Genomic DNA, 20,810 nt, shown 5'->3' with positions numbered 1-20,810 from the left:
GATGTCACACACTGTTGAAACTTGACATCTTACAAACAGTTTAATACTTGACATTTGCTGTATGCAAACTTTTGACATTTAACCTGAATGGGTTATACTGATAAATGTTACTGATTTCTGAATACTGATTTTCGAATGCCGATTACTGATAAACGATTTTGAGAACTGTTTTTCGACAAATGATTTATGGAAACTGTTTTATGAAACATACGATGGACTATTACTTAAACATGTAGATTCACTCAACTTTATGTTGACCCGTTTTGTATGTTTTATCTCAGGTATTAGTTGCTTCCGCTGTAGAACTTTTCTGTCACATAGAAGTCAAGCCAAGCACTGGGACCAGAGTTAACATTCCGTTAATGGATTTTGACGGGGTGTTATAGTGAGCCTCTCATGTAGTTCGGTGAAAGTTATAGCTTTGTCCCTAGCATTGACCGAGTCTATAACACTCTGGTAGGAATCATCAAGGCCATCTAGAACTCTATCGGTGATATCTTCTGTCGATACAGTAACTGGTAGCGCAACATGGTCAGTGCATGCCTTGATTTGATGCTCGAATTCAGTGACAGACTGCGTCCCTTTTGTGATGTTTTTAAGTTTTAGCTTCAATTGTTTGATATGCCTTCTGGATGAACTAGCATAGGTGTTGGCTAATGTGTCCGACATGTCTCTTGTTTTTGTTAAGGAGAGGAGTGGGACAATTTGCTGATCTTAAGTTCCAATGAGCGTTTCGAATAACAAACTGTTTTGTCGAACCTATGTAGTATACGAACAGTTAGGCGATGAGATGAGTTCTTACGTGTTGCTTTCCTTCGTGATAGTAGCAGCACGTGGTGGGTATGAACAATCGAGGTATTCAAACAATCCATAATCCATAACCATCTAACGTGGCTTGGATTTGTAATTTCCAGGAAGTATAATTTGATGTTGTGAGTTTGATGATGTTTGAGAGTGTAACGATGATGATTGGGTGTCAAGGATCAACATAATTCGGTAAAGTATGAAAACACATGATGATCAAGATAGTGTTTGATCTAGGATTTAAATGATTTGTAACTACGTTGATGTTGAATTACGAATTAATATTTAATTTATTAAAGGATTGTGAGAATCCAGACAATAATGACTAGTTAATACATAGATGTGATTTATAGAAAATTCATGTTGTTTTGATAATATCAATATCAATATGAATGATAAAGACCTTAATGTGAGTTATGAATATGTAATGACACAAACGTGTTATGAATATATATAATGAATGATACGACTACTTAGGGATAGATGTGATTCCGAACTACTGTTAAAAATAGATATTAAAAGTGACTGGAGTTGTTTTATCCATATACGTCGTAACAGCGGCGGAACTTGAACTGGGATACAGGTGGGGCGGGTGTAAATTTTTTTTAAATCTTTCATAGTCAGCAGGGACGAACACTAAAATAAACCTTATTTTTTAGTAAATTTTTTTTTTGTGTAAAAATTTTTGTTCCGTAAAATTCAGGGTGGGCGGACACCAACTTTGGAATACACAAAGAACCGTCACTGCGTCGTAATACCTGTCCAAATGAGATAACTTAACACATTAACATAACAAATTTGAAATGTTTAGATAATGTGCGATAGTTCTAAATCTATTTCACATGCATATATATTTCCGTAATGATATATGCATTGAGTTCTATCATAATCAAATCAAATTATATTTATATTTCATGATAATTAATATTAATATAATTTAAAATTTGTCATTTACTTAAAAAAAAAAAAAAAAAAAATTCAAGTTTGGAGATGCGGGGTATCGATCCCCGTACCTCTCGCATGCTAAGCGAGCGCTCTACCATCTGAGCTACATCCCCATTTTGTATATTTTTTTACCGAGCTTAAGATGTACAGTAATTTGTTTTAATGTTGGTAACCATATCATACTCTGTTTTTTTTAAGTCTTCTTTTTTTCTAAGATAAATTTCTTATTTCTTACTATATATTTCTCCGTACAGTATAAGAAGTATTATTATTATTATTATTATTATTATTATTATTATTATTATTATTATTATTATTATTATTATTATTATTATTATTATTATTATTATTATTATAATAATAATAATAATAAACTTAAAAGTATTAAAACTTACAAAAAATTAGTGGGGAGCCTAGAGACAATCTGGGCCCCACACCTCTAGCAATAGCAAAACCTATCCTAGTAAAAATATGAGCAGCAGCACCGGCACCAATATCTTGCGCCATCGAACTCTTCTGAACCCGCTTTAGCAAAGAAACATCATCCTTTTCTAATTCCCCAAGGGAAGAAAATGAGAAAGGAATGAAACCATAACCAATCGTCTGACAGCTAGATTCGTACTTGACACGCTTCCGACGAGCCGCATCAACCACAGCACGTCCAGGAACAAAGTCAGAAAGCCCAGACTGTGTCAAAGGAGAAGACCCTGTCAAGTCAACACAAACATCGCGACCACAATCCCAGGAATAAAGTAATACATCTGCAGGTCTGAGGGCCCTGTCGTTCCCTCCAGACAACCCAATGTCAACCTCCTTTCTCGCTGAAATCCCAGATCGATAACAAACATCAACAAGGGAATCCCGAACAACATTATGTCGATGCTTAATACCCACCATACCAGCACAAGACACCGCGTGATCCCCGAAAATATCCCCAGTAAAAACCCTAGAACTGGCAGAGCATGCCGTCGAGATAGAGAACAATGGAACACCCAACCGGTAGCACAACACACATCGGTAAGTCTTTGCGTTCATCGTCTGACCCAACCCCAAAATAGGGACTGCCCTTAGCCAAGCAGAGGTGTGATCACCCTGCTGCGATTTCCATAAGGCCGATTGTCGGGGAGATAACAAAAAAGTGGATTCTGCAGAAGCGGTAACCTTTGTGAAATAAACATCTGCCAATTTCTTCATGAGTATTGGGGCAGCGACCTCACTCGGATTACCTAAAATATCAAACCCAACTGTTTTATTAAACAGACCCAATGCATCTTCAAAAGCACGACCAAGACCAACAATACTCGCATGACGAAGTAGCTTGGTCTGCAATCCAGCAGACTGTAATCGAGAAGCCAGAAAAGCATAATGACGAACATCTCCCGCAGAATAAACACCAAGCCCTCCAAATGCAAATGGCAAGGTGGCAAGCCGCCACTGCCAATCACCAAACCCAGGCCCTGAAGCAGTAACAATACGCTCCAAGGAAGATCGAAGGGCTCCATCGAAAGCGCGTTGAGCCGCCTCAAATATACTAGGAGGACAAGTACGCAAGGAAAAGTAGAGTTTAGAAACTCCCGTACATGCCCTAAGCAACAACAACTCACACTGAGGATCATCAAGCTTAGCAACCTTATCCATAAGCGCAATGGACTTGGTCACCCTTTGCATCACCAGTTCACTACTAAAACCAGGATCGGAACTTGCGGGGCCCCCAAGCAACTTAACACCATTTAAAGCCCGAGCAATATTAGGAGGAAAGACACCTACTTGCCTGCTGCGAGGGTCCTCCGTAGGCCAGAAAATTTCTTTTTTTTCAACGTTGAGATGCAGCCCCAAAACGAGGCCCATCCTCCATAATCAAATGCAAAACCTTCCCCACCACCAAAGTGTCCCCAATAATAGTACCATCATCCAAATACCACGCCTGAAGACAAACCTCAAAATTATCTCTGATTTTAGAAACCAAGGGTTGTAGGACCAAAGCAAAAAGTAGCGGACCAAGGGGATCACCCTGTTGCACCCCCTGAGAAGACCATAATGTGTGGTTCCCATAATACAATCTGGCTGGATTAGAGTAGCAAAATTCAACCCACCGAGAAAGGCTCGGACAAAGGCGGCGAACTTCACGTAACATGACCGTACGATCAATTATTATTATTATTATTATTATTATTATTATTATTATTATTATTATTATTATTATTATTATTATTATTTTAAAGTAACTTCTTATTTCTTTTTTTTTCTTATTAATTATTACTCCAATCCCATATTTAATATTAACTAGTTTTTTTGCCGCACTATCGCTACGGGTTGGTTTCGGAAAAAATAAATAAATAAAAAATGTGTTGTAGCTACAGTAGCGGATATTCGGGTGAGCGGGTCAGGAGATCCGAATGGTATTGGGTTAGTGGTTTGGGGAATCATGTTTTGAAAAGAAAAAAAAATTACTATTCACGGATGGTGTCAACAAATCATAGGTTGACACCATTTACCACAATTTATATATATATATATATATATATATAATATATATATATATATATATATATATATATATATATATATATATATATATATAAATATTAATATTAATTAATATCAGTTAAATTAAGTAACCAAATTTTTCCTGACAGACAAATCTTCTTTGTAACAATCATATTTTCACAATCTCCACTTTCTCCCCAACTTTTATTACTTTTTGGGATCATCTATATTCTTTAAGTCCTTCAATCAGGTCAAGAAAATTCCCATAACAGAAATATATTTTTGTTCTGCATTTTGGGGGTCAGAAATGGGCTAGAGCTTTCATTTCTTTTTGTCTGAAAATTAGGTTTGAATCTTTTTCAAATCATATTTTTAGGCAAAAAGATTTGTGGGTTTCATTTGTATTTTATTTCTGATTCTCAATTTGCAGAATTATCTTGTGGGTTTTGCTTAAAGGTTGCATCTTGAAACAAAAATCACAAAAAAGATTGAAAATTCTCATTAAATTTTGAAACTTTCTATCTTTTGAAAGCAAAAGGGATTCTGCTTTTTGATTGGAGACTTAATTTGTAACTATATTTATTGGGGAATTCAGTGAGGTTTTGAATCTTTACATTTATGGAAGCAAAAGGGAATTAAACTTGTTTGGGAATTAATTCAATGTTCGTATTGGTGTAATTGTGTTAACATAATATATTGATTCAAATGAAAAAAGATGTGGTTTGGAATCAAACGGCCTGCTACGCCAAAAGGCTCGGTTTTGTAGGTGTTTGTGTAGCTCTTATTTGTGTGGGTTTGGTTGATCTTTTGGAACGAAATCGTACGATCAATAAGGAAGCCTCGTTTGGCAATGGAGTCGACTGGGCGTCTCAATCAATCGAGGAAAATGCAGTATGATTCCCCATTATTCCAATAAAATAGTTTCATTTATATTTATTCATTGTGCAACTACATGAAGTTATTTTTTTTGATCAATTATGTTAATGTTAAACAATGATTTGGAACTTAGAGAGGACAAATTAACTATGAACAAATGAGAATTCATATAAGCTGACTACTTGCCCGTGGTCTTGAAGTTTGCCAAATGGGGGATGCAAAATGGATTTAAATTTTTCAGTAACAAACTTAGAATTCAACTTTAAAATACTAAATTCTTGTTTCCATGTTTATATCATTTTGCAGCCAACAGTGCACTATCTTGAAGAATTTGAGCAAAATACTATATCTACAGATGATTTTAACCTACCTTGCTTAAACTCCGAAAGACCCTCATTTGGCGATTGTTCAAAAGAAGATTCACAAGAAAATCTTTTTGAGTCACACCATTGTGATGATTACCAAACAACAGTTCTTAAAAAACTTCACGAACATCTACAAAGAAAGGCGTGCTCAAATCAACTACCATTAGGGGACACTCAAAGGCCTGAAATCTCATCATCTATAGTCAAACGCCCTCCTATTCGAGCACTACTTACATCACCCGATGAGTTTGAAATTTCTTACACTAGGCACGCTCGTAAGCTTGCAGATATTGGGTCAATTGTTAGTGGCGATGGACCATTACTAATAGGTGTTGTAGTGACAACTGTGGTGGTTACGTTAGGCCTTTTTGCTTTGTTTTTGTTTTGTTGCCTTGGACGCGATGCACTTAAACCTGCAAAAGAAAATGTATCACAACAAAAGGAAGAGGAAAAGGAAGAAGATGAACTTGTTGTTAACTTACCCTCCAAGGAATACAAAGGAAAATTAGGTCATTTCAAGTTACTATAACTACTTAGTTTATTAGTAATATAATCTTTTGCATATTTCTAATGACAGCCCTTGTGAGTGTCGTTAAGGTGCAAAAGAAATTGTACTTTTTAATAATCATTGTGGAAAAGTCAACGGTAACCGCTCTGTACAAATATTAATGGTCCTTAATGACAACCATAAGGGTTGTCGTTAGAATTTTTTTTTTATCTTTTTTATCATTTTAAAGTTGTTAACTTTTTCTTAATTTCTTTCAGGGTCTTTACAACGATCAATGAGAGTGTCGATACGTAATCCCAAAATCAATGTTTTACTTGATAATGTTGATGAATCAAGGATTGTATCTATTCCGCCCCCACCTGGAAAGGTTGCTCTTCAATCAACACCACCAGCGTCACCACCACCACCTCCTCCGCCGCCGCCGCCGCCGCCACCCGGCCCACAAACAACCCAAATAGCAGCTCCACCTCCACCACCGCCACCTAGGACTTCCGGTACGAATGTGCCGCCACCACCACCAAAATCTAGTCGCCCACCACCACGTAATGCAAGTAATAAGAAAAAAGCGTCTGGTAGTCCAAAGCGTGCGACTGTTAACGAGGAAAACAAACAAAATAGTGATACTGAAATCGCAACAACCAAATTAAAGCCGTTTTTTTGGGACAAAGTGAACGCTGTTCAAGGCCGCTCGATGGTTTGGCATCATCTTAGAGATGGGTCATTCCAGTAAGCGTTTAAATTATACATATTTTTCAACTTGGTTACTTAGCTAAGTTACATAACTTATTATATATATAATCTTGAATATGTATAGGTATGATGAAGAGATGCTGGTGGGACTATTCGGTTATGTGGCTGCTCAAAATAAGAAAGAGCGTGCGAAGATCGATTCAAATTTTCAAACTCAAACAAAGATGGTTCAGATCATTGATGGAAAAAAATCTCAAAATTTAGCAATTCTTCTAAAAGCATTGAATGTGACAACAGAACAAGTCTGTGATGCAGTTAAAAAAGGTGAATTGATCTATATAACAATAAAAGGTTGATGCTTTTTGACTTTTTGTGTTGGTCAACTGTTGATTAAATATCATGAATGTGTTATCAGGCACTCAGCTTCCTGTAGAGCTTATTTCAACCTTGTTAAAAATGGCACCAACTCAAGAAGAAGAACTAAAACTGCGGTTATATAATGGTGATATTAATCAACTCGGTACTTCAGAACGTTTCCTTAAAAACTTGGTTGAGATCCCGTTTGCGTTCAAACGTCTTGAAGTTTTGTTGTTTATGAGTTCCCTTCATGAAGATTATCATGTTGCTAAAGAGTCATTTACAACTTTAGAGGTACTTCATATATTTAGTTCATTACAATCTTAATATTGCACTCGAAATTTGAAACAACCCAACCCGTAATCAAACGGATATATTTTGTTTTTTTTTTTTTAAATTAATCAACCATTTACGCCCAAAATAATTGGTTACATAACGTAAACCATTTCATACAAACCACTTGAACGTACAACATGTTTAAAGTTTACATCACGGGCACGAAGACCCTTAATCAAAAGTAATACAAAATCGACCCATATTTGATAGTTTTAAACCAAATGACACTCGAGCATGGTTTGGGGCTAAACTACCCAAACGCTAGGTCGACTTCCAAAAAGCTTCCACAAGCATCAATAATGGAATATCTAATTCCCGGCAACCCCTTTCCCTTTATCCGCGTTCGTACCTAAAAAGTAAGCAACGAGGGGGGTAAGCAAAGCTTAGTGAATGCAATAATTATACATATACATATATAACTTACTCACTTGCAAACACTTACACAATTCCGCATACATACTAGCATTTCAATTAGCATACCATCTAAAAGTATAACGCTAAACCTCCGATAGCACACGCTAGTATAGCAATATCATATAATCACGCGCATTATAATATACTATAACACAATACACAAACATTGATGTTCATAACATCCGTTAATACTCAAATCCCAAGGCTAGCCCTACGAATGGTATCGTCAACATCGAACTTAATCCCCATTCGTCCCAATAAATGTGGTATCGTCAACATCGAACTTAAACCCACATATGAGGTATCGTCAACATCGAACTTAAACCCTCATCAATTAACGTCACTACAATAGTGGTATGGCTTCGTCAACATCGAACTTTAAATTCATACATGAGGTATCGTCAACATCGAACTTTAACCCTCATCCAAATAAACAATATACTCTAGGATATGGTATCGTCAACATCGAACTTAAACCCATATCCCACAAGCAAATAAATCATATACCTACATATATAATTATTCCAGAAACCTTAACACGTCGGTGGTGATTTAACACTTCCGTATGCTTCGAGCAAGGTACCTAATACATTAAGTACACATTCAATACACAACTAGTGGAATTAACCACAATACTCACACTTGAGCATTTAATGACCTAATTTGCATTAAATGGCTCAACTACACCAAAACCGCCCATTAATGGCTAAGACTTGTCATAATTCACTAGGAACAAGTGATGTAAGTCTACTAACACCAACTAACCCGAGCAATGGGCATTCCATACCCATTTCACCCAATTAGGTCAACTATTACACATTTGACTCATTTTGACACTTACACTTGCAATTTTAGTCAACATCACCCATTAACAATTCTTTCATCATTTACAAGTATATTAGTGACTAACAACACCATCTAACACTTACAAACCTCGATTTACATAACCAAACACTAGATTATAGTTATTAGGGTTTCCTTACATCAACATAACCCAAATTCACCCATTTAACTCCCAAATGGGTCTCACAAGACTCAAATGGCCAAAACCCTAGCCATAAATTAACTAAAACTCAAAACATGGAGTTAAGACTTACCAATACTATCAAGTCGTAGCTAAGAACGAGGAGAACAAATTTCCTATTTGCTCCAAAAATCGAATCACAAGTCTTCACCTTCGAATCTCACTTTTAATCCAAATGGATTTTATGTTTTGGAAGAGAAAATGGAAAGAAAAGGAAAAAGGAAATGAATTAAATGAGATAAGTGGTTGAGGTTTAATGCTCCAATCAGATCCATATGCGAAAAGATGAAAATACCCTTGGACCACCCCTTTTTAAATGGGAAAAACGGATCAGATCTGCAGCTTTGTCGCGTCGCGACCTCAATTGTCGCGGCGCGGCAATACACTGGATTTTCGAGATGTGTTAATTCACTCCTGACTTTGATTTGCTTTGTTTGTCGCGGCGCGCCCAAGATCTCCGCGGCGCGGCAATGGCCTGTGACTGGCCATTTTGACAACTTAATACAACAATGATTTATTCGACTTGTACACCTCGTTCACGCTTCCTACACACGTTTAAACTTCGTCTTTAAGTCTCACATGACTTAACACCATCAAAACCCATGCATATACTTATACATGCATACATTCTCAATCATATACATATGAATATACCTCGTCTACATCGAGTTAACACTTTATATCGTTTAATCACATAAACAAGCGAAATATAAACGTTCGAACGATTAACTAAGTACCTTAAGACACGTATGAAGAAAACGGGATGTTATAACTCTCCCCCACTTGAATCGGAGCGCGTCCTCACGATCCAAGCCGCATGACAAGCCGGAAGATACACCAATACAAACTCTTCGGGTTCCCATGTGAACTCGGAACCTTTACTACGACTCCATTGAACTTTAAAAGTTCTCACCTCTTTATGTCTCAACCTCTTTACTTTTTCATGGAGTATAGCAATCGGCTTCTCAACATACTCTAACTTGTTGTTTAGCTCAATCTCGTCTAATGGTACCCATGAAGAATCATCCGCAAGATACTTACGGGGATGGGAAACATGAAATGTATTATGGATCCCCGCAAGCTCTTCGGGTAATTCCAAACGATACGCAACTTCACCAACACGAGCTAAAATCTTAAACGGACCAATAAACCGAGGAGCTAACTTTTCTCGTTTTCGAAACCGAATGACACCTTTCCATGGCGAAACTTTAAGCATCACCATGTCGTCTTCTTGGAATTCGATCGGTCGCCTTCGTTTGTCGGCATACGACTTTTGTCTATCTTGAGCCTTTTTTAAATGAGCCCGAATCATATCGATCTTGCTATTCGTCTCTAAACTAAATCGGTACTCCCGATTTCTCTTTGACCCACTTCACCCCAACAAATGGGAGTTCGACACCTTCGCCCATAAAGCATCTCATACGGTGGCATTCCAATACTAGCATGATAGCTATTATTGTACGAGAATTCCACCAAAGGCAAGTGCTCATCCCAACTACCACCGAAATCGATAATACACGCCCGTAACATATCCTCCAATGTTTGATTCGTACGTTCGGTTTGACTGTCCGTTTGAGGATGATACGCCGTGCTCAATTTCAATTGTGTACCCATATCTTCATGAAACTTTTCCCAAAACCGAGATGTAAAACGGGTATCTCGATCAGAAATATTAGATATAGGAACCCCATGCCTTGATATCACTTCCTTGATGAACAACTTAGCCAAAGTCTCTGATGATATCGCTTCCCGAATGGGAAGAAACAAGACACTCTTCGTCAACCGATCAACTATCACCCAAATCGAATCAAATTGGGTTCTCGCCGTCCTTGGTAACTTTGTAATGAAATCCATGGTAATGTGCTCCCATTTCCATTTCGGGATTTCCAACGGTTGTAACATACCATACGGCTTTTGGTGTTCGGCCTTAACTTGCAAACACGTGACGCATTGTTCATTAACAACATCACGTTTCATGCCCAGCCACCAATACTCCTTTCGTAAATCAAGATACATTTTCGTTGCGCCCGTGTGAATGGAATACTTTGACTTATGCGCTTCATCAAGTAGCACTCGTCGATTATCACCCATTTTAGGCACCCACACTCGTCCTTGAAAGGATAACAAACCATGCGGGCCTAAGGTAATGAACTCCGTTTGGCCCACGATTCGCTCCTCATGTTTGTTGTTAACAAAAGCTTCGATTTGAATCTCACCAAGCTTTACAAGAAAATCGTTAGTAATAATCATGCGTAACGATCCTACTCGTATCGCCGGATGTTGACTCTTTCGACTCAACGCATCCGCGACCACATTCGCCTTGCCCGGATGATAAAGTATCTCACAATCGTAATCTTTCACCACGTCCATCCATCTACGTTGACAATAATTCAAATCTCGTTGATCAAAAAGATGTTTCAAACTTTTATGATCCGAATAAATCGTACACTTAACACCATACAAGTAATGGCGCCAAATTTTCAACGCATGCACAACCGCCGCCGACTCAAGATCATGAGTCGGATATCTCGTTTCGTGTTCCTTTAATTGTCGAGAGGCATAAGCGATGACTTTACCTCTTTGCATTAGAACACACCCGAGCCCATTTAAAGACGCATCACAATAAACCGTCATGTCTTCTACACCTTCCGGCAATACTAACACCGGAGCTTGGCATAACTTCTGTTTTAACAATTGAAAAGCAATTTCTTGCTCGTTCTCCCAATTAAATCTAGCATTCTTTCTTGTCAATTTCGTCAATGGAGAAGCAATCTTAGAAAAGTCTTGTATAAACCGACGATAATAACCGGCCAATCCGAGAAAACTCCGGATTTCCGTAGGCGTAGTCGGTCGTCCCCAACTCTTTACCGTCTCAATCTTCCCCGGATCTACTTGAATGCCATTTTCGTTCACAATATGGCCAAGGAATTGAACTTCCCTTAGCCAAAATTCACATTTGGAGAATTTAGCATACAACTTCTCCCTTCGTAACGTCTTCAACACACCCCGCAAATGATGTTCATGTTCCGTCATACTCTTCGAATAGACAAGTATGTCGTCAATGAACACAATTACTGACTTGTCCAACATAGGTTGGCACACTCGGTTCATAAGATCCATGAATGCCGCCGGTGCATTCGTAAGACCAAAAGGCATAACTACAAACTCAAAATGCCCATAACGCGTTCGAAAAGCCGTTTTCTCAATATCTTCCTCACGGACCCGCATTTGGTGATAGCCGGACCGTAGGTCGATTTTAGAGAAATACGTTGCACCTTGGAGTTGGTCAAACAAATCGTCAATCCGAGGCAATGGATAACGATTCTTGATCGTCACTTTATTCAACTCCCGATAATCGATGCACATCCGCATACTACCATCCTTCTTCTTCACAAATAAAACCGGAGCGCCCATGGCGAAGCACTCGGTCGAATGAAACCCTTCTCAAGCAACTCCTGGGTTTGATTTAACAACTCTTGCATTTCCGTTGGTGCTAAACGATAAGGAGTTTTAGCAATGGGGGTAGCCCCCGGAACCAACTCAATGCGAAATTCAACTTGTCTTTCCGCCGGAACACCCGGTAACTCATCCAGAAAGACGTCTTCAAATTCACTTACCACCGGAATTTCACGAATGGATGGTGGCTCATCTCTAGTATCAACAACATGAGCAAGAAAAGCCATGCCACCACTAACAAGGAAACGACGTGCCCGTGCAAAAGTGCATATTGGCACAAGTCTTCTTCGTTTATCACCGTGAATAATTAACTCTCCCCCACTTGGGGTCTTTACCCGAATAAACTTATCATGGCATGCAATATCGGCTCTATAACGATCGAGCCAATCCATACCAACGACGATATCAAAATCACCCAAAGTCATCGGAATGAGATCGATTTTAAAGCTTTCGACACCAAACACAACATTACAATTTTTACACACATCAACCACTAGCGCCGTCTTGCCATCCGCTATTTCAACTTCTACCAGACGACTTAACTTAACTAGCGGTTTATTTAACTTAGGCACAAATCTTGGAGAAACAAACGATAAATTAGCACCACTATCAAATAGGATCCGTGCCGGATTAGAGTTAACCATGAAAGTACCTGAAACGACTTCGTTGGATTGCTTGGCCTCCTCATTCGTCATCAAATAGTTGCGACCCCTAGCCGTGCCCGCCGCTTTCTCCAACCGTTTAACATGATCGGTGTTCATGTCGGGACACTCCGACTTTCGGTGCCCTTCTTTGTTGCAATTAAAACAAGTGAGCTTGTTTGTTGAAGGAGGCTTTGTCCAATCCCGAGCCAAATGACCTCGTACCCCACAATTGTAGCGAGTAGGGATAAAGCTCCAGAAACCTCCTTTCTTCACACTATTTACACTTTTGGAACCTTTCTTTGACTTCTTGTTTGAAAAATTTGAATGACTTGATCCTTCAAATTTTCTTTTAGAAAAAGTGAAATCGCTTTTTCTTGGAACCTCCGGCTCAAAACCCCGAGCCAATTCAAATAACTCTTCAAAAGACTTAGCCGCTCCTCGACTAATCTTACCCTTAAACTCATCATTCATGGTACGGTAGAAATCCTTCATCAACTTGTGATCGTCGCCAACATATTCCGGACAAAAACGAGTCTTTGCCAAGAAGGTAGATTTCAGTCCATTGAACCTTGTCGCAAATTGTGCAACTCGTCCCGGATTCTATCAAGGTCGGAAGAAGTTCGGTATTCTTTGAAGAATTCTTTCTTAAACTCCTCCCACGTCAAGCTCATGCATTGCTCTTCACCATATAATTGGATTTTATCATCCCACCACAACTTCGCCTCTTCTCGTAACATGCTAGAACCATACCTCGCCTTCTTCTTGGGAGGACATTCCGCGGTACGGAAAGCTCCCTTGATATCGGAAATCCAACATGTGATTTTCAAAGGATCTCGCACCCCATTAAACATCGGGGGTTGAGCATCCTTGAAATTTTTGTAATGGAAGTCCCGCCTCCCATTCCCACCGTTACCATCACCCCCTTCGCCCCGATGATGAATGTTTCTAGCTTCTAATGCCCCCTCGATCGCGGCATTCATTCGCTCATTTATCATTTCTGTTACTTGCCCATCAACCGATTCTTGGAAAACCTTTCGGACATCGTCAAGAAATTCCGTTTTTAGCCTTTTAAAGATGGCCTCAACCTTGGCCGTGAGTTCAACGTCCTCGCTCGTGCCTCCTTCATTGGTATCATGTCCATTTCTCATCTTCATTCTATAAAACGGAAAAGATTAAACAACGAAACGAAAGGACTTAACACATATGTATATACGTATACACCACACTACCCCATCTTGCTCAACAATCATCGTACATCGCTTGTTTGACACGATTTGAACCCGTAACAATGGTAGCTAATCATTGTTACGCGATCACGTCGCATTAACTTGCCAGTACAACGTCTATCTCGCTTGATGATTGCTACACAACACAAAACAATTAGCGCAAGGTTAGTTCACATAAACCTAAGCACTAATCAACTCCCGATCCGACCCGTCTCCTACAAGTCCCGCATAAAGCGCATACACAATAAAGTCTAAGTTTAGGCACCTATCTCAAGTCGCCTAAATCCCTTAGGCCATGCTCTGATACCACTTGAAACAACCCAACCCGTAATCAAACGGATAAATTTTTATTTTTATTTTTTTTAAATTAATCAACCATTTACGCCCAAAATAATTGGTTACATAACGTAAACCATTTCATACAAACCACTTGAACGTACAACATGTTTAAAGTTTACATCACGGGCACGAAGACCCTTAATCAAAAGTAATACAAAATCGACCCATATTTGATAGTTTTAAACCAAACGACACTCGAGCATGGTTTGGGGCTAAACTACCCAAACGCTAGGTCGACTTCCAAAAAGCTTCCACAAGCATCAATAATGGAATATCTAATTCCCGGCAACCCCTTTCCCTTTATCCGCGTTCGTACCTAAAAAGTAAGCAACGAGAGGGGTAAGCAAAGCTTAGTGAATGCAATAATTATACATATACATATATAACTTATTCACTTGCAAACACTTACACAATTCCGCATATATACTAGTATATACTAGCATTTCAATTAGCATACTATCTAAAAGTATAACGCTAAACCTCCGATAGCACACGCTAGTATAGCAATATCATATAATCACGCGCATTATAATTATAATATACTATAACACAATACACAAATATTGATGTTCATAACATCCGTTAATACTCAAATCCCAAGGCTAGCCCTACGAATGGTATCGTCAACGTCGAACTTAATCCCCATTCGTCCCAATAAATGTGGTATCGTCAACATCGAACTTAAACCCACATATGAGGTATCGTCAACATCGAACTTAAACCCTCATCAATTAACGTCACTACAATAGTGGTATGGCTTCGTCAACATCGAACTTTAAATCCATACATGAGGTATCGTCAACATCGAACTTTAACCCTCATCCAAATAAACAATATACTCTAGGATATGGTATCGTCAACATCGAACTTAAACCCATATCCCACAAGCAAATAAATCATATACCTACATATATAATTATTCCACTCACCTTAACACGTCGGTGGTGATTTAACACTTCCGTATGCTTCGAGCAAGGTACCTAATACATTAAGTACACATTCAATACACAACTAGTGGAATTAACCACAATACTCACACTTGAGCATTTAATGACCTAATTTGCATTAAATGGCTCAACTACACCAAAACCACCCATTAATGGCTAAGACTTGTCATAATTCACTAGGAACAAGTGATGTAAGTCTACTAACACCAACTAACCCGAGCAATGGGCATTCCATACCCATTTCACCCAATTAGGTCAACTATTACACATTTGACTCATTTTGACACTTACACTTGCAATTTTAGTCAACATCACCCATTAACAATTCTTTCATCATTTACAAGTGTATTAGTGACTAACAACACCATCTAACACTTACAAACCTCGATTTACATAACCAAACACTAGATTATAGTTATTAGGGTTTCCTTACATCAACATAACCCAAATTCACCCATTTAACTCCCAAATGGGTCTCACAAGACTCAAATGGCCAAAACCCTAGCCATAAATTAACTAAAACTCAAAACATGGAGTTAAGACTTACCAATACTATCAAGTCGTAGCTAAGAACGAGGAGAACAAATTTCCTATTTGCTCCAAAGATCGAATCACAAGTCTTCACCTTCGAATCTCACTTTTAATCCAAATGGGTTTTATGTTTTGGAAGAGAAAATGGAAAGAAAAGGAAAAAGGAAATGAATTAAATGAGATAAGTGGTTGAGGTTTAATGCTCCAATCAGATTCATATGCGAAAAGACGAAAATACCCTTGGACCACCCCTTTTTAAATGGGAAAAACGGATCAGATCTGCAGCTTTGTCGCGTCGCGACCTCAATTGTCGCGGCGCGGCAATACACTGGATTTTCGAGATGTGTTAATTCACTCCTGACTTTGATTTGCTTTGTTTGTCGCGGCGCGCCCAAGATCTCCGCGGCGCGACAATGGCCTGTGACTGGCCATTTTGACAACTTAATACAACAATGATTTATTCGACTTGTACACCTCGTTCACGCTTCCTACACACGTTTAAACTTCGTCTTTAAGTCTCACATGACTTAACACCATCAAAACCCATGCATATACTTATACATGCATACATTCTCAATCATATACATATGAATATACTTCGTATACATCGAGTTAACACTTTATATCGTTTAATCACATAAACAAGCGAAATATAAACGTTCGAACGATTAACTAAGTACCTTGAGACACGTATGAAGAAAATGGGATGTTACAAAATTATACACTAAATTGTTTGAAAATAGAGAAATGGAAAAAATTTGGAGTACACAAAAGATATGTTGTAAAATAAAATTTCTTATGACTCTATTTAATTTTGTGAATATATATACGTCTTCTACTTGTTTAGACATCAATGGAAACCCAAGTTCAATCCTCACTAGCTACACATTAGGGCCTTGCCTTTCAAAAAAAAAAAAAAAAAAAAACTTGATTTTTGTGATTAAGAAGTCATGATTTTGTTTGATTATGATGTGTTTGAATTACAGGTAGCATGCAACAAGCTAACAAGCAGCAGGCTCTTTTTGCGGCTTCTAGAAGCAGTTCTCAAGACCGGTAACCGAATGAACGATGGTACTTATCGTGGTGGGGCCCAGGCGTTCAAACTCGACACCCTTTTAAAACTCTCCGATGTCAAAGGAACTGATGGTAAAACGACGCTTTTATCCTTTGTTGTTCAAGAAATCATTCGATACGAAGGAATCAAAGTGGCTAGAAACCGAGGTCTTGATCCAACTAACGAATCACCCGAGTATTTAAAAAAATTAGGTATGGAAGTTGTTTCGAAATTAAGTGAGGAACTTAACGACGTTAAAAAAGCCGCGATTCTTGACGGTGAGATGTTAACGTCGACAGTTTCTAAATTGGGAAACATGTTAAAGAAAACGAAAGCGTTTATGAGCGAAGAAATGAAAACCGAAGAAGGAGTTAACGAGTTTGACGAGGCTTTAACAAGGTTTATGAAGTACGCGGAAGCCGATATTAAGTGGATGATTGAAGAAGAGAAACGGATAATGTCGTTAGTTAAAAGTACGGCCGATTATTTTCATGGTAAATCGGGTAAAGATGAAGGGTTGAGATTGTTTGCGATTGTTCGGGATTTTTTGAAGCTTTTGGAGATTACGTGTAACGAAGTGAGAAAAACGTTACCGAAAGGTTCGGATAATATAAGTACGCCGGGAGAAAAGAACAAGCGATATTGGCGAAGTACTCGAGATAAGTTGATGATTATGAAAGATGCGGTTAGATTGATTCTTGAATCGCTTTATGATGATGATGATGATGATGTGGACCAAGATGAAAATGTGACACGTCAGCAGGGTGAAGAGACACGTCATCATCCGTTTTTGCCTAGTGTTCATGATAAATTGGCATTATTGGATATTAATAATCAGATAAATGGGTCGGGTTCAGATTCGGATTCAGATGATTGGAGTTCAGATGAAGATGAAATGAAGCGTAATCGAAAAGAGGCTATGCAGCCTTCACTTACTGCGTTAAAAACCAAGATCTTTGATTCAGTTGCAGATGGTGAAATTGACCTAATATTCTCAGCAGACAATGATGAACGGCTTAATGATTCAGATGCAGATGTTATTAATTTCGATCGTGCCGTAAAAACGCAAAGTCAAATGGACACAGAACGTACTCTAGATCAACATGCTTTTGAAGAAACTAATCTACATCCTCAATCAGAGGTTGAGAATGAATCGTCGTTTTCAACGGTTAATGAAGAGTGGCTTAATGATTCAGAAGCATATGGTTTGTATCGAGATGGTGATGTGATAAAGGAGGCAGAACAATCTCAAGAACATGATTATGAAGAAACTAATCATAGTTCTTTATTAGATGATGACATCGACTTAAAGCTCTCGACTGTTAAAGATGAGCGTCTTAATGATTCAGACACAGATGGTTATCATTCAGGTGGTGGCGAAATAAGGCAAAGTCAAATGGAAGTTGAAAATTCTCAAGAGCAACTTGGCACTGATGAGACTAATCGGCGCACTTTATCAGATGATGATGGTGAATTACTGTTCTCAACTATTAAAGATGAGAGGCTTAATGATTCAGACAAAGATGGTCATCATTCAGATGGTGACGTAAAAAGGCAAAGTCAAATGGATGTTGAAAATTCTCATGAACAAGTTGGCACTGATGAAACTAATCGACGCTCTTTATCAAATGATGACAGTGAATTACTGTTCTCAACTATTAAAGATGAGCAGCTTAATGATTCAGACAAAGATAGTCATCATTCAGATGGTGACGTAAAAAGGCAAAGTCAAATGGATGTTGAAAATTCCCATGAACAAGTTGGCACTGATGAAACTAATCGACACTCTTTATCAGATGATGACAGTGAATTACCGTTCTCAACTATTAAAGATGAGCGGCTTAATGATTCAAACACAGATAGTCATCATTTAGATGGTGACGTAAAAAGGCAAAGTCAAATGGATGTTGAAAATTCTCATGAACAAGTTGATTCTGAAGAAACTAATCGACTCTCGTTATCAGATGCTGACAATAAATCACTGTTGTCATTAGTCAAAGATGACAGGTTTAATTATTCAGATGCTGATTATTTAAGTCCAGATTATTTAGAACAATGTGATTTTGAAGAGACTAATCGTCACTCTTTTTTATATGCAGAGAATAAATTGATGTTCTCAACTGTTAAAGATGAGTCACTTAACGTTTCAGATGCAGATGATTATCCATTCAGATGGTGAAGAAACAAACTAAAATGGCGAATTAATGTCCCAGACCATTGAAGATGAGCCAGGAGGATGATTAGATATTAGATTATGAGGAGAGCATGTCTGAAATAGCATAAATTGTTGATCAAATCAATGTTGTATGATGTATAATGTATTTCTTTGGATCATTATTACACCTAAAATGATTCTTTTAGATCCCATTTTCAGATGATGAAAAGTTATTTCATTAGTTTACTGAACAGTTTGTTAGGTTACGACAAAAGAAATCTATTTTCAATTTTACCAGATTTAGTCATAATGTTATTGTGTTTTAAAACTGAATTGTGTAAAAATGTACGAAGTAACTAATATGATTATGATTATGATATGAGATTTAAACAAGCACGTAAACTAGTTGAGTGAGTCTCACAAAGTTATTAGAACCGAGATCTTGATTGTAGGATTGTAAGTTACTATGATTCTGCTACAAAAAACTTGTTGAATCATTATATGATATTTTTCAAAAAGCAATCCACATCGATGTAGTGAAAGTGAAGGACCAACGACAATGACTAGCCGTCTTGAATAATCGACCCGTTTACCAAGCAGAGTCTCACGAATTCTTCTTTTTTGTGTAATCAAACAACCAATATCAGACAATGACATAATTGATCGTCGTATCAAATTTTGTGAGATCGTAAACATTGATTTTTAGATCTATCTAAATTGACTATTTGATTGTAAGCAAGATCGATGGTTCGCGTTAATTCCATAATTAATGATGTAAATTGTTGAACCTATTATGAGCTTGTCTATTAAAAGATTGATTTTACAAAATTTCGATCCTATTTTTCTTTCCGATTCCACGTAGAAAATGATGATCATAGTAACAACTTTATAGTCTTGTTCCTAGTCTTCTTAAAGGTCGTTCGTTACAGTGTTTTTATTTCAGTTCGAGTTGTTTGATTACACTTTGGTCAAGGTATGAAAATGTCGCAAAGGTCTATTTCATTAGAATTATCAATTATATCGACCGAATCTATTTAATACGACTACAACTAGTTTAGGTCTAAATCACTTTTTAACTATTTAAACCTTTTTTTTTTTTCTTCTTTTTAAAATCCCTTTTGTCTGAATAAATGTAGGATCTCTGAAAAATTAAGTGGCTATTAAATAATTGTTGTTTGTTTTTCGGACTAAATAACCGTCTGAATAATTAAATTTACTAAATTAACCTTATATGTACTAGTAAAAATGACGGTTATCAAAAACGGAGAAAAATGGTTTAGAATTTTTTTTAATTAAAACGCGTCTTATTAAATAAATCAAACTCAAACTCAAACTTAAACACAAACGTTCCTTAACAATTTTTCATATTAAATTTTATTGCATTGAGTCAACTAAGTGCAAATCAAACATGTGTAGCGACCCCGACAAATCGTCAAGTGACGGCGTCGGCTACGTGGGTCCCATTACCTGATTATAAGTCTTTAAGATAACGTTTGACCAAAGTATGTCGCCTTCATTTCAAAATAAAGATTGTTTCAAAGTTTACAAGAATTGTTCAACCAAAAGTTAAGTTACAACGTTATAAGTACGATTGAAATCTAGGCGACACGGTTTAAAGTAAAGTCAAAAGACGCTCCATGAAATGCATGTAT

At 37.7% G+C, this 20,810-nt stretch overlaps 1 protein-coding gene and 1 non-coding gene across 3 annotated transcripts; one reads left to right on the top strand and one right to left on the bottom strand.

Moving 5' to 3' along the window:
• Window positions 1-1,789: 1,789 nt before the first annotated feature.
• TRNAA-AGC (transfer RNA alanine (anticodon AGC)) lies at window positions 1,790-1,862 on the bottom strand. Its single transcript has one exon. It is a non-coding gene; the product is annotated as a tRNA-Ala (tRNA).
• A 2,637-nt stretch (window positions 1,863-4,499) lies between these two features.
• On the top strand, window positions 4,500-19,485 carry LOC139846933 (uncharacterized). 2 transcript variants are annotated; one of them, XM_071836513.1, is made up of 8 exons: window positions 4,500-5,127; window positions 5,419-5,986; window positions 6,243-6,711; window positions 6,800-6,999; window positions 7,091-7,326; window positions 16,936-18,811; window positions 18,932-19,010; window positions 19,103-19,485. In XM_071836513.1, the coding sequence occupies exons 1-8, from the start codon at window positions 4,942-4,944 to the stop codon at window positions 19,107-19,109; spliced, it is 3,621 nt and encodes a 1,206-aa protein (XP_071692614.1). In that variant the 5' UTR covers window positions 4,500-4,941; the 3' UTR covers window positions 19,110-19,485. The 2 variants fall into 2 exon arrangements, with proteins under 2 accessions (XP_071692614.1, XP_071692613.1); XM_071836512.1 differs by having other exon boundaries at window positions 16,936-19,010.
• Window positions 19,486-20,810: the final 1,325 nt, after the last annotated feature.

Source organism: Rutidosis leptorrhynchoides, chromosome 5 (assembly GCF_046630445.1).
Source record: "Rutidosis leptorrhynchoides isolate AG116_Rl617_1_P2 chromosome 5, CSIRO_AGI_Rlap_v1, whole genome shotgun sequence".
Taxonomy (NCBI): Eukaryota; Viridiplantae; Streptophyta; class Magnoliopsida; order Asterales; family Asteraceae; genus Rutidosis; species Rutidosis leptorrhynchoides.
This window is presented reverse-complemented; position numbering and strand designations above follow the sequence as displayed.